General features: G+C 35.8%; 2 protein-coding genes across 2 annotated transcripts; one reads left to right on the top strand and one right to left on the bottom strand.

Moving 5' to 3' along the window:
- The first annotated feature begins 798 nt into the window (after positions 1 to 798).
- Positions 799 to 4785, top strand: LOC132053240 (receptor-like protein kinase THESEUS 1). Its single transcript, XM_059445180.1, has 2 exons — positions 799 to 3576; positions 3941 to 4785. The coding sequence occupies exons 1-2, from the start codon at positions 1752 to 1754 to the stop codon at positions 4609 to 4611; spliced, it is 2496 nt and encodes an 831-aa protein (XP_059301163.1). The 5' UTR covers positions 799 to 1751; the 3' UTR covers positions 4612 to 4785.
- A 6158-nt stretch (positions 4786 to 10943) lies between these two features.
- Positions 10944 to 14856, bottom strand: LOC132053239 (uncharacterized). The gene is made up of 2 exons (XM_059445179.1): positions 14516 to 14856; positions 10944 to 11419 (listed from the first exon to the last, which is right to left on the bottom strand). Exons 1-2 carry the CDS (start codon positions 14748 to 14750, stop codon positions 11145 to 11147), a joined length of 510 nt encoding a protein of 169 aa, XP_059301162.1. The 5' UTR covers positions 14751 to 14856; the 3' UTR covers positions 10944 to 11144.
- Between the last annotated feature and the right edge of the window lie 665 nt (positions 14857 to 15521).

Raw genomic sequence — 15521 nt, 5'->3', positions numbered from 1 at the left:
GGACACGAGTATATAATTTTTACTGCCTACGTTCACTTTTACTTGTCCACTATGGAGTTTACACACCCTTTAAGAAATAATACATGAAGTGCTTAATTTAGCATGATACTCATATTAATCGGTGCATATTTTAATGAATTTGAAAGATGATTTGAAATGAGTAATTAATACTATGGGTAAAATAGGAAAAAAGAAATTATCTTCTCTTGATATGTTATAAGTGATAAGTAAAAGTAAAACTCTATTTTTAGAATACTGGACAAGTAAAATTGAACAGAGGGAATAGTTAATTTCGGCATATAAACATTTTTAAGTTTATCAAATGCTCTTTTGTTTTGGTTTATTTCCCACCTGATGTTCGGTAATCACATTAGAACCCGACTATATCAGGATTTACATCGCATAGGGCCACATTAAAACCCGACTATATCTGAATTCTTGCCGCATAGAGCTCATTCGAGGAAAGTGTTTCCTATCAAAGATTTTTTCATATGGAGAGCTCAAACCCGCCAAAGCAACGCCGTTAACTCTTTTGTCTCTTCTGCATCTAAAAATCACCGAAGAATTGGGTCCCAGCAAAGCAGTAATACAAGTAAAATTAATACTCCATTAGGATACTGTAGCTCATAAATTCTCATGCCAAGCCTAAATATAGTACTACTAACAGACTAACAGTAAGTTTTAATGATCACTTACACAACTTCAATGGCACATTCTGCTATGACAGGACCACAACGTTTCTTGAAAACAGCTGTAGCAAATTGGACATGGAAGTGGGGCACTAAATTCATTCTTGTGGGTTCCTTTTTTCCCCCTTTTTTGCTATTCCTTGTAAGTAGGACAGCCTAATCCATACAGCTTGCTAAGAGCTAGCTGTGGTGTAATAGCCCACCAAAAATCTCTGCTTGATTATGTTTGAATTTGGGCTTCTTTCTTTCTTCCTTTTGGTTCACACTCATTTCAAAAGTTTCAAATTTTTGTAGTGGAGTTGCACTAAAAAGCTAATCTTGATTGTACTTTGATGGTGGCATTGAGTTAACCTGAATTGGGTCTTCTTTCTTTCTAACTTTTGGTTCATACCAATTTCAAAAGATTCAATTTTTCATAGTGGAGTAGCAATAAAAACCTCTTCTTGATTGTGTTTTCATGGTGACATTGAGGTAACCTTTCTTCTGGTTCATACTCATTACCAAGCTGGAGTCTTTCTTGGTAATTAAGGTGCACAGTTCGAAACTCGATGGATAATTGTGGCGCCTCTTTACCCGTCTCCATTTATATACCAGGCTTTTTGTCCGCCAAACTCACACATCACGCGTTGCACTCTTACCACTTGACCAAAGCCCTGGGGGCATTTACAATCTGCAGTCTTGAGGAAAGTTGTTAGCTTTAGTGTAAAAGTTCAGATCTTGTCTTAACACTATGTTCTGCTTTTGGTGTTAGTCATAGTTCATTGGTTGTTTCTTGTGATTTGTCAGTCAAGAAAGCTTTTTTCCTGTTTCAAGATTGCTCTAGATAGTTGAGTAAGATCTATAATGCTGCAGTAGTGCAGTGTAGGTTCTCAATATCATATGGGGAATTGGTGCTTTGTTTACTCAGCTATTTTGAGATTGAGATTGAGACATAGTTGGTGTTGTTGTTGTAGTAACTAAGGTGCTTTTGAAAGAAGAAATTCAAACCCTGGTGGTTAGGAAGTGCCTTTGGAGTTGTAAATCTCGGAGAATTGGAATTCAGTGTTTGGCAATAGGCTCTTTATGATGGTGAATTTGAGAACAATGTCATGGATGCTTTTGGTTCTAGCTGTAGTGGTGTCCATTTTTTCGACTCAGGACTCGAATGCTGCCTTCGCTCCTGCTGATAACCACTTGCTGGCGTGTGGATCATCACAAACTGTGACCTATATCGGCCAAACATACGTTCCTGATTCGTTCCATTCTTTAGAAAGTGAGGAAAATTCTATTGCTGCCACGGCCAATTCTAGTGCTCCGTTTTCGATCTATCGGTCTGCCAGGATTTTCCAGAGTACGGCATTTTACAAGTTTGATATTAAGCAAGAAGGCCACCATTGGGTCCGTCTCTATTTCTACCCTCTTCCAGGGCACAACTTGACATCCGCCTCAATGACCGTTGTCACGGAAAATTTCGTTCTGTTGAACAATTTCAGTTTCAAGAGGTATAATGGTTCATACCTCTTTAAGGAATACGCGATCAATGTTAATTCAAATAGCTTGATTCTTGCTTTAATCCCTTCCAACAATTCGGTTGCATTTATCAATGCTATAGAAGTTGTATCAGTTCCTGATGAGTTGTTTCCTGATCAAGCACCGGCTTTATCTCCTGTAGCACATTTCAATGGCCTGTCCGCTTTAGCCCTTGAAACTGTTTATCGTCTAAACATGGGCGGGCCCCATCTTACTGCTCAGAACGACACGTTAGGAAGAACGTGGGAGAATGACATGAATTACTTACATGTCAACAGCTCAGTGGTGAATGCTTCGGTTAGTCCTTCGAGCATAAGGTATCTGGCCACTATGACTCCTGAAATAGCACCGAATTGGGTTTATGCTACTGCTGAAACCATGGGAGATGCTAATACTGCCAATGGGAATTTCAATATCACTTGGGTGTTCTCCGTTGATCCGAACTTCATGTACTTCGTACGGGTACATTTCTGTGACATTGTGAGCAAATCTTTGAATACTCTTCTGTTCAACTTGTACGTTAATGATGACGCTGCTCTATTGGACATAGACTTGTCGACCTTAGCTGGAAATTTGAACGTACCGTTATACAAGGATTTCGTCTCCAATTCCTCGGGACACTCAAGTGTTCTGACAGTCAGTGTCGGTTCAGGCACGAGTTCAGATTCGATAAATGCAATTATGAATGGATTGGAAATCATGAAGATTAGCAACGACGCCAAAAGCTTGAGCGGGGTTCAACCTGTTGAGACTCTACTTAAGTTGCCTCACAAAAAGAAAAAGATTGGTATCATTCTTGGTTCTGTCTTAGGAGCATTAGGTGCCTTGGCGATTGTCGGGTTGTGTTGTTGCTGCTTTATAGCCCGAAGATCGAAGACTTCCAACCAAAGGCATTCATGGATTCCGTCCTTGTATGGAAACTCTTTAACCTTAACGAAAACAACAATTGGAACTGCGAGTTGCATCTCATTGGCTTCACCGAATGTAGGACGATTCTTTAGTTTCCAAGAAATAATGGATGCAACTAACAAGTTCGACGAAAGCTTGCTTCTCGGTGTTGGTGGTTTTGGTAGGGTTTATAAAGGAACAATGGAAGATGGGACTACACTTGCTGTCAAAAGAGGAAACACAGGATCCGAACAAGGTCTCGCTGAATTTCAAACTGAGATTGAAATGTTGTCCAAACTTCGCCACCGCCACCTTGTGTCTTTGATTGGTTATTGCGATGAACGGTCAGAAATGATTCTTGTTTATGAATACATGGAAAATGGCCCTCTCAGAAGCCATCTTTACGGAACTGATCTCCCGCCTCTCTCGTGGAAGCAGCGTCTTGAGATTTGTATTGGTGCTGCCAGGGGGCTGCATTACCTCCACACAGGTATGGGTGTCAAACGGGCGGGCGGGTTGGGTTGGATTTTGGCTAAAAAGCCCACCCAATTCTGGGTTATAACCCAACCCACCCAATTCTTACTGAGGTTTAATTTCTTTTTCTGTTCTTTTATAATTTTTTAAGTACCTAATAAAACTATTTTTGTCTTTAGTATGACAATATGTGACATATCAAATAAAAGAATGTCTTTTTGAAAATATTTTGGTAAGGTTTCTATGGATGAATTTGGCTACATATCGGCTCAATATTTAGATTGGCTAAAATGAACTGAGCTAATAATTGGGCGGGTCATTCTTGAATGGGTTGGGTGGGTCATATTTTCATGGGCTAATTTTGTCACCTCTACGTACAGGTGCATCCCAGAGCATCATTCACCGCGATGTCAAAACGACCAACATACTCTTGGACGAGAACTTTGTGGCTAAAGTCGCTGACTTTGGTCTTTCTAAAGAGGGACCGGCTCTTGATCAGACGCACGTAAGTACCGCCGTTAAAGGTAGTTTTGGATACCTTGATCCTGAATACTTTAGGAGGCAGCAGCTTACAGAGAAATCAGATGTTTATTCATTTGGTGTTGTCCTAATGGAAGTGCTCTGCGCTAGACCTGCATTGAATCCGGTCCTCCCACGCGAGCAAGTTAATATAGCCGAGTGGGCCATGATTTGGCAAAAGAAAGGCATGTTGGATCGGATAATGGACCCGAATATCGAGGGGCAAGTGAATGAAGCCTCCCTGAAAAAGTTTGGGGAGACAGCTGAGAAGTGTTTGGCTGAGTACGGAGTTGATAGACCTTCAATGGGGGACGTGTTGTGGAATCTTGAATATGTTCTTCAGCTCGAGGAAGTCTCATCAGCGTTGACAGAGCCTGATGATAACAGTACAAACCATATCCCACCAGTTGAGCCATTTGAAAATAGCGTTAGCAATGTTGAAGGGATAGCTAACTCAGGAACAGATTACGATGCAGGGGATGCTGCTACTAGTTCTGTTTTCTCTCAGCTGGTGAATCCACAGGGAAGATGAGAAGAAATGGGAATTTATAAAGCAGACCCCACCTTGTTTGGGACTGAGGCGTAGTTCTTCTTGTTGTTGTTGTTGTATAGGTGCTCTCGGGTCTCAGCCACTTGACATCCCAAAAATTTATTTCATGGTTTCAAGGGAAAGTGGATATGATTTCAAAATCTTATGATTAATAGTATTAGTGTTATGAAATTATGAATGTCCATTTCTCAAATATAATGCTCCTTCCACCATGTTAATGGTTCTTCCTTTTTCTTCCACCATGTTAATGGCTCTCCCATTTTCTTCCACCATTTCATATATTAAATACATATGTATTACTATAAATAGAGGCATAAATTTTCATATGAGATACACTTGTAACACATTTTGGAAGAATAGTAAAATCTCTCTCTTTTGTCATTCTATTTCTATGGTTTTCATCCATTAATATTGTGACTCTTTTTAGCCTTCATTTTATAACACGTTATCAAAGACTCTACCTTGAGCAAATATTTTGAAACGATCAAAGCGCATTGGTTTAAAGATTCGTAGAGCGGTGAGAGTCCCATTCTCAAACCAATTTCCAGGTAAGTAATTATGGTCGAATTTGAATCCGTGTCTTTAAGCTGAATGATGAATGATATATCAAAACAGGTGGGATATATATCATCACCCATTAGTTGATGGTGATAATCTCTGTGTTACTTATTTTGTTGATTCTAGTGGTGTTAACAATAAGTAGATCTCAGTGGTATTGAAAGAAAACTTATTGATACCTTGGAAATATTAATAAGCTACAGACATAGAATTCTTGGATATTGCTCCTCGTTTGATGTTCATTGAAAATTTTGTTGCCAAATCTCCATAGTTGTTGGACATTAATTTTATAGTTCTTTGGTTGCCTTCGAGTATCAGCAGAATTCGTCACTTTCAAAGGTAATTTTTGTTATCCATTTAGTATTACCTTGTTAAGTTTATGATCACCAGAAGGGACAATATTTTTATGTATTGTGTGGCTACAATTGAAGACGTGCTAGAGAAAAATATTCTCTAAATTATATGTATGCCTCGATTTGCTCTCCGAAGTAGCAATATCTTAAAAGAAATTCTAAGCTATCACAATTTGATATGCTTAAGGCACAGTGATTGTGTTCCATTTTTGAAGAATGAGAACTTTTGATATAAGCTATAAATATAGATCCATTCCACCGAATGTGATAATATGTAGTAAAGCCTATAAATATAAACGTGCATTTGATTGTGAAAATATCATGATCCATCTCCAAAGAATAATTGAGAAGAAATATTCTCAATATTATATACTTTACTCCCGAAGTGGTAAAACTTGAAACTTTACTCCCGAAGCAAAACTGCGAAACTTTACTCACAAAACTCCCCCGCGTAAAGAATTACCAAAATATCGAGAAATACTGCAAACAATGTATTCTTGTGTTTGAGCAAAATAACGAGCTATTGATGAGCGTCGTATTTCAAGCACATTTAAATAATCAGGTTTCATTCCCTGAAGTGAATGAAGAAATACCACAACCTGTCTCCTGGAGAGATAAAATACAAGGAATATACATGTTATTTTGGTGGTATGAAATTAAGACATAGCAACACGTACTGTTCTTAAATAATTTTATCAAAGTATCATTCTAAGGAAAAGGGAAGCGAGTAGAATGGTTTATAACCACGTTAATACATTATGGATAGTTGTAATTGATTTCCTCGAAGGAAATAACAATTAATGTATTTTCCCCCGAAGGAATTAATAACTATGTGGTTGCCTCTTTGATACAAAATGTTCGGATGTTAATGATGAATCTCCACGAAGGAGATGTTTAAAATATTGAAGTTTAGAATTCAATATTTATTTCGTGACACCAGTAGTGTCGAAATTTACTTTCATGGTACCAAAAGTATTTGAGAAATATTTGGTAATAGAAATTAATGATCAAAGGCTCCGAAAGAGCTAATTATTTATTTGCAAGTATCGTGACACTAGCAGTGTCCAAATAATATCTGATCATGATAAATAAATTGAAGTCTCTTGAAAATGTTATATATGATAATACCATTCATCGTAGATCGTAATTGTACGATCGGAACACCGTAGTAGACACCGAAGTTTACTAACAATAAAAATGGTTATCATATTGAGACTACAAATGATCGGAATATTAAATATCTTCAAGTTACTACGGGTGAGAAATACACATGTGAAATTTTACCCGAGCATGATGAGATCACATACCACGATAAACCAGAAGTTTGTTGATATATAATTTCATGCAATAGTAAACCGAAGTTTATTAAAAGAAATAGCACTCGCGATAGTAAACTTGAAGTTTACGAATTACGAGATAATTTTATCGATTGACAAGACCATTTTTGATCGTCACATTTAAATCTTAATTGAGTATTAAAAACATATTGAAGAACTAGAAGATTCTTCAAGAATTTGTTTATGTTGCTTGTTCTCATAATAAGTTGATTAAACCGGCTAATATTGGGAGTAATCCCCAAAATTCTGAAAAATATAAAAGGTGAATGTGGGCCCCTTCAATGTGATGTCTTAAATAGATGCATCAATGAGACGGTCACATGTATGTTTATTGTCAGCGGCAATTTGACATTTACGAAGTTGCTCGCTCAAAATGATTGAGTTGGAAGCACAATTTTTCAGAATATGTAATCAAGACAATCATCTTGATAATCTTTGGTTTATATCTAAGTTGGTTTGGCACTAGATGCCTCCATAATCTGACTAAACCATTGCTTATGAGAACGAGTTTCAGATGTTGGTCTGAGATATGATATATTGCATACAACAGCACTTGTATGCTTCAGATCAATAAATTTTGATAAATTCTCCCCTCATATTTGGTTCAGGGTCAGGAACTAGATATTTACATCTTTTAGCATTTGATGTGCGGTACATGATTAATGGATATACCATGATGCACACAGATGGATTTTCCCAAAGAAAATGGGGACATATGTCACTAAAATAAGGGGGAGAGAATAAGCAGCTAAGAAATATGTTGTAAATTATCATCAGTATGATCCTCAGATAATTCAAGTCAAATGCGGAAGCATTTGCGACCCGACTATTTCATATTTCATACGTACAAAATGCTTCTAATGTCCACGAAGGACGAGTCTATAACATGCATGGAGCATGGTAGACCAATCGGTTCCAAATATAATAATCCTTGAAAAAGGAAGGAGCAAATGATCATAATAAGGAGGCAAAGTGCTCTTGAAGAGCTACGACATAACACTTCATAAACCTTATATGAGAGGTTCGGAGTACACAGAAAATAATGAAGTGATGAGATCTGATAAGTTATGTCGAATTGCGAACCGATACAAAATGATATCTTGTCGACAATATCTTTGATACAATATGGCGCGCAATATTGTATAAAATTATGAGTTCGAGTTCTACGTTTCTTAAAGCATCTTGCAGAAATAATTACCAGTGATGCATCTTGGTAAACGTAATGTTTATTGGACCAGCAGTCCAAACATCAGAAAATGTCGCATTATTTATACTGATGGATGTTGTCACAGCCTATGTGGCTTACTTGATGAAATTTATATGAAGATTCCTGAAGGATATAAAATGCCTGAAGCATTTGGTTTAAATTCCCGGGAAATGTATTCAATCAGATTACAAAGATCATTGTATGGTTCGAAGTAATCCGGGCGCATGTGATATAACCGCCTTAGTGAATATTTGTTAAAGGAAGGCTATACAAATGATGCAATTTGCCCATGTGTTTTTACAAAGAAAGTAATATCGGAGTTTGTTGTACTTGCTGTATATGTTGACAACATAAACCTTAATGGAACTCCTGCAGAGCTCCAAAAGGCGATTGAATATTTAAAGAATTTGAGATGAAAGATCTGGGAAAAGCAAAACTTTGTCTTGGTTTGCAGATTGAACATTTGACAGATGGGATCCTTATCCATCAATGCCTTATACCGAAAAGGTTTTAAAATGATTTTACATGGACAATGCATCCTTTAAGTACTCCGGTTGTTCGCTCACTTGAAGTGAGTAAAGATCCGTTAGGAAGAAAATGAAGAGCTGCTTGGTCACGAAAATCTTAGTGCAATTGGTGCACTTATGTATCTTGAACGCTACAAGACACGACATAGCGTTCTCTGTTAAGCAAGATATGCAGAAGACATTGGGCAATTGCATATTGCGATATCAGTGATATAGTCAATGACAAGGTAGTGGATCTTGTTGGTTATGCGGATGCGGAGTTCATCCAACTCGATCTCAAACGGGCTATCTGTTTACATGCGGATATCATAGCGATCCACAAAGCAGTCATTGTTGCTTTACTAACCCGAATCAAGAAATAACTATTCATGAAGCATAGAGAATGTGTGTGGTTGAGATCGGTGATACATTTCATCGAGAGAAAAGATGTGGCTTGAAATGTGATACAACATTTAAGATAATGTTGCATGCATAGCTCAATTAAAAGGGAGGATTTATAAAAAGGAGATAGAGCTACCAAAGTTATTTTTCACACGTGATCTCCCGAAGAATGGTGATATTGATGTACAAAAATCGTTCAAGTGACAATCAGTTCACCAAATCTTTGCCAACTTCAACTCTTGAGAAGATGATATTTAAGATTGGAATGCGAAGATCGACATCCGAATCTTGGTCTTCGTCGGGGGGGGGAGTGAAAATACGCGTTGTACTCTTTTTCCCTTAATCAAGTTTTGTCCCATTGGGTTTTCTTGGTAAGGTTTTTAATGAGGCAACTCTCAAAGCGTATTACTAGATATGTGTACTCTATTTCCTTCATTGAGGCTTTTTCCCAGATTTTGAACGATGCACATCATCTATGGACATCCACGGGGGAGTGTTATGAAATTATGAATGTCCATTTCTCAAATATAATGCTCCTTCCACCATGTTAATGGTTCTTCCCTTTTTCTTCCACCATGTTAATGGCTCTCCCATTTTCTTCCACCATTTCATATATTAAATACATATGTATTACTATAAATAGAGGCATAAATTTTCATATGAGATACACTTGTAACACATTTGGAAGAATAGTAAAAATCTCTCCTCTTTTGTCATTCTATTTCTATGGTTTTCATCCATTAATATTGTGACTCTTTTAGCTTCATTTTATAACAATTAGATCATACTTTCCCTACTAAATGCTTGAGGAGTATGTATGTAATGTATATGATTGGTGGACCTAGAGTATACGACGAAATTTGTCGTTTAAATACTGCAAGTTGTATTGTTTCCATTGTTAAATAGGTGATACATGAATATATTTTGTAAAAGCATGATTATATACATGCAGAGATAATAATATTAAGCATATGTTGCCATTTTTTCAGTTGAATTATCTTCTGATTAAGTGCTTATGTTTGTTAGTTTCATTTCTTTTGTTTCCAGTAATGCAATGAATATGCTGTGCTAAATTGATTGTTGGGATCCTACAAATTTATGATCACTTCGGATATTTACCAAACGCGTAGATAAGCCAAAAAGTGTTTATAAGCCAGTTTGATCAGCTTATAAGCTAAGCCAAACACCATCTTAAAATTCTTTGCCCCTTATTTAAACCTATTTACTGCTGTCAATTTTTCATAGGTTTGAAGGAAAAAAGATAATTTGAAGTCTTAAAAATCTTTCCAGTAAATGTAATCCAAATAGTTGTTGCTTTTATTCTTATGATGGTGGTGTCCGAACCAAACTTTTCACACCTTGACTAAACCACCGGATACTTGCTATTTTTCTACCAGCACATGTACGGTTAACTGTGCCCACAAACTTAGGTAGATGGGAAGTCTAAAGCGGATGGGCTTAAAATAAAGCTAAAAATTTGAAATAACTTTCCATTTGTTGGGGTAGACTAACTTATTTTTTTTGGCTTATGTCGTTTCGGCTTATAATTCTTTAGATAAATTAAGCCAAACGGGTTCAATTATTTTTTTAGGCTTATTTTTGCCTGAAATGTTCAACTTATAAGCAACTTATAAGTCAATCCAAACGGGCTCCTAGTGTTTTTTTGTCTACACCGAGATTCGAACCCTGATCTGATAGGGTCTCCACAACTTCAGTGTCCACTAGGTCACACCTTCGAGTGCTTCAAGCAATTAATTTTAGAACACATACTAAAACTGTACAATGAAGACATCAAACCTAGTGAAGAGGGTAAGTGATTAAAAATTGTCATATTAATAACTTGGCTTGAAGATGGTGAGAGGCTGAGCAATGGATTAGGATTTAGGCAAAAAAAAAATTGACAGCTAACAGAATGCAGGTGCTACTAATATTCAGTGACAATGACTGTGAGTTTGGTATTCACAACAAAAGGGCATGTTTGATTGATCAATCAGTAAGAGTCAAGAAACATGGATTACATATTGTATTCAACATTTATTTATGTACTATTATATAACTAGATTGCGTGAAAGCACAAAAATCTTACAGAAACAGCACTACTATACTACGAAAGATGAACATTGCAGATCCCAAGCCAAGATTTCCTGCTTTCTTACAGCCGAGAGCGAATGAAGACCTTTTTCTTATTAGATTTTGAAGGCGTTGAACTCTTGATAGGCTCATCAGAGAACTCAAAGGACTCCGACCCCGTGATACATTTAGTTGATACCTCATTTTGCTGCTTCGCGTTATTCATGCCATTCTGAAGTTTTTCCATCTTCGCTTGCATTTCCTCCATCATAACAGTAACATCTTGTTTCTCAGCTCTACTGGAAAGATGTGAAGGCGATTGGTCCATTTGTCCCTCCTTCGTAATTTTACTGCCACCTGAAGAAACGATTAAACTTGTGAAAATCCATTTGGTATATCAATGAATAAATACATAAATGGTCGATGACAATATTAGTGATATCCATCAATGGTCATAAGATGTGTAATCCTTGCAGAGAGTGTCCTCGAGTCACGACCATCAAAGAGAATATAATATCAACATTCAGCTGTTTGTATTATCCAAATCTAAACATGTCAGTTTCCAAATATTGACAAGGATCCTCTAATAAACCCACTACGCGGTTATTTCATTTGCAGATGGAATTAGGTGGGACTTCAGCGGAAAATTACACTGTTTATACATAGTTAAAAAAAAAAAATTATGTATATATAGTGGACATCGAAACCCCCTTTGGCTTCTTCGTGCGTTTACTTTTTCGTCTTTTGAATCCCCTTACTGAAAATCCTGGCTCCGCCAGTGGGATTATAATGTGTCATGTTAACAAGGGAGATAGGAGGGATGGTTATGTGCACCTACCACACATCCTGCAATGTACTATCTTTGCCGTTGAACCGTAGTTCAAGGGGTAAAACTCTCAGTTAATTAACTAATCTTACCGCTTGGAAAAAACGCTCCACACGTTTTCTTATGCACTCTGTAGAGAGCTATAACACTTATTTTTCCTTGTATTTCTTTCAGTTAACCTAAATTTTTGAGAACACAGTACATATCAACTTATTACAAGATGATTTGAGGACTCACAAAAGATGATTCTATTGTCAACAAGAACAAGGAAATTAAAAGGGCAAACTGCAAAATATGGAAATTTAGGTGTGTAAAATCATGGAACTCTTTACTGCATCAGATGCAAGTTTAGGTAAGTACTACTTTTATCCACACAATTAAGGCCATGCTCCCTCTACAGTTCATTACAAAAGTAGTACACTGCCAAAATGGAACAGTCAATGTCAATGACTCAAATGCTAGAGTTCTATATCATACAAATGGCCTTGCAAGGATCACTTCCAACTCCCCCTCCTTCCTCATGAATTAAGAACAATGAAGCTAATGAACATTGGAATAGTTTAAGTATTATACATAATTCACTCCAAAGGCAATATCAGAGCTAAAATATACTAGTACCAGAGCTACCACAGTACAATATCTTGTATAATACTACTCTATCCGTTCAAAATTTACATGACATATATAGTTTGGATCAGCGCAAAGTTTAAGAAAGAAATGGAGACTTTCGAAATTTGTGACTTAGAGCCCGTTTGGATTGGCTTATAGCTTAAAGCTGTTTGCAGCTTATAAGCTGAAAAAAATAAGTTGGGGTAGTCCAACTTATTTTTTTTGGCTTATAAGCTGTTTTCAGCTTATAAGTTGCTTTAGATAAACTAAGTTAAATGGGTCCAATTATTTTTTTGAGCTTATTTTAAGCACAAAATGACTTTAAGCTGGCCAGCCAAACACTCAAAAAAGCTGAAAACAGCTTATAAGCCAACTTATAAGCCAATCCAAACGGGCTCTTAATGATGTCATAGCATTTGGGTGGCTATAAAACTTTCGAAACACGTGGCATTAAATATGTCATAACATTTGTGTGATTGTACAAGCTTCTCGCTAATAATTGAATGGGAAGAAAAATTTAGAAGCGTGTCATTCTTTCTTAAACAAAAAAGGAAAATTGCGTGGTGTAGTATATAACTTTCCTAGTTCACTGCTTAAACGGTCAATGAACTATTGGAAATAGGTGAACAAAGTCACTTTTCTTTCTTTTGTATCAGAAAAGTCAATTAGCTTTTGTTATTTCAATCAAAAAGTCACTTTTCTTTCTTTTTTAAGAGAAAAGTCACTTATCTTTTGCCAAGATCACTCAAGCCGAAAGTGATGTATCCGGTGGCGGCTGATTTCTTAAGCCAAAAAAAAAATAGAAAACATTGAACCCAACCCATTTTAACCAAGATCCTGCTATTTGACTCAATACCTTAACCGTAGAATCTATTTATATGCTAAAGAATGTTAACATTCAGAAACACAGCTGAGTTCGCATAAAGTGCAGCTTAACCTCACCAATATACTCAACGAAAACATAGTAATTTTTTTTTTTTTTTTTTTTGGAAACTGATAATTGAAAAACATGCCATAATATTTGTGTGGTTATAAAAGCTTATAAAATGAAAAGTATAAGCTAATAGTTTCAAAATTTAGAAGTGTGTCATTCTTATCGGAACCAACTAAAAAAGGAAAGTGTGTCACATAAACTGAAACACTCGGAGTAGCTTAGGAGTGAGATTCAATGCTACTGATTCAGAAACACAACTAATTCCGCACAAAGTACAGCTTAACTTCATTAATATACTCAACGGAAACACAATACTCCCACTGTCCCAAATTTATCTGCCACAGTTGGAATTTTGAGATTCAAACTTCTAAATTTTGATTGTGAATTCAGACGCATAAGCTTTTAAGTTTTTATAAAATTATATATTTGGAAACTAGCTGAAAAATACTATACTCCCTCCGTTCACTTTTACTTGTCCAGTATTCCAAAAATAAATATTCACTTTTACTTATCACTTTTAGCATATCAAGATAAGATAATTTATTTTTTTCTGTTTTACCCATAGTATTAGAGCCCGTTTGGATTGGCTTATAAGTTGCTTATAAGTTGCTTATAAGCTGTTTTCGTTTTTGAGTGTTTTTAATTTAAAGTCATTTTGTCTTAAAATAAGCTCAAAAAATAATTAATTTTATTCGATAAATTATATCTAAAAAAAGCGATTAAGTGAAAACAAATTATGAAAAAAATAAGTTAGACTACCCAACTTATTTTTTTTAGCTTATAAGCTGCAAACAGCTTATAGGCATAAGCCCATCCAAACAGGCTCTTAATTACTCACTTCAAATCATTTTTCAAATCCAATAAAAATATGCACTAATTAAGATGAATACATTGGTAAATTATGCAGTTCATTTATTATTTCTTAAACAGCGTAAAAAATCTAAAGTGGACAAGTAAAAGTGAACCGAGAGAGTACATCGCAATAATTAACAACTTAAAATATTTAAAATAGTTCCGGTCAAAGAAAAATATAGTTGACTCTCGAAATCCAAAAGGTGTTCAATTTAAGAGAAGATATCCTGACCGGTGACAGTTTTGAGGGATTCATCAACGGCAGAGAAAATAGCAAATTTACTGAGCTTAGATAGTATCCGTCCGATCTTTTCTCGGCCATCAGGATCTTCATACTTGATTGGACTGTCGATTTTGGAAACGGCACCGTATTGACCTTCTAATGCATAAGTGTTTGACGGATTGTTCTGAATTTTACGGTTTAAGAGTTTGCTTGCGAGTGCTCGGAGTTCTTCTAAAATACCCATTATTCAATTCTCCACAATAATCTGTTCTTTCTAATTTAAAAAAAAAAAAGAAGGAAATTACTGATTTTTCATGATTTTCTGTTTGTATATCGTGTTGCTCCCAAGTGGATGACGTTTTAATTTGACATTAGTTTATTTTATTTACTTTAAGGGTGTGTTTGGTAGGAAAATGTTTTCTAAGAGCATTTATAGGTAATTCAATAAAATACTGTGAGGGTGGGATGCGTGGGGAGTGGGTGTCTGGGGTGATGGGCCGTCGAGGGTGTTAGGTGGGTGGCGGAGACAATATACTCAGAATGTCACTTATGAACTTGTTTTCCTTATTTTCATTAGAGAAGTCATTTTTTTTGTATTTATGAAACTAGTTTTTCTGGAAAAAATATTTTATAAGACATTTTGACCAACAAGACATAGAAAAATTGGAAAACGTTTTTTGGAAAATGTTTTTCTTCATACCAAACGCATCCTAAAGTGTTGTTTGGGTTAGAAGCAAATGATGCATAAGAATTGTTTATTACTCCATTTGAAACATGTTATATAAAATAAATGGTATTTGCAAAGCTATTAATTATTATTTTTCAAATTTATTCTTATTTAGATAAGTGAAGTTTTGCATAACTAAGAAATATATCAATTACAATTATTTAATTAAAATAAGTGCATTTATTAAGAGGTGTGCCCAAATTAAGAGCATTATATACGGAGTAAATATAATATAAACCGGACGCAGTATTACTGAATGTTTGTCATTTAAATAGTTTTAGTAGTACT

Source organism: Lycium ferocissimum, chromosome 4 (genome assembly GCF_029784015.1).
Source record: "Lycium ferocissimum isolate CSIRO_LF1 chromosome 4, AGI_CSIRO_Lferr_CH_V1, whole genome shotgun sequence".
Taxonomy (NCBI): Eukaryota; Viridiplantae; Streptophyta; class Magnoliopsida; order Solanales; family Solanaceae; genus Lycium; species Lycium ferocissimum.
Note: the sequence above shows the minus strand (reverse complement) of the source record. Positions and strands in the feature narration are given on the sequence as shown.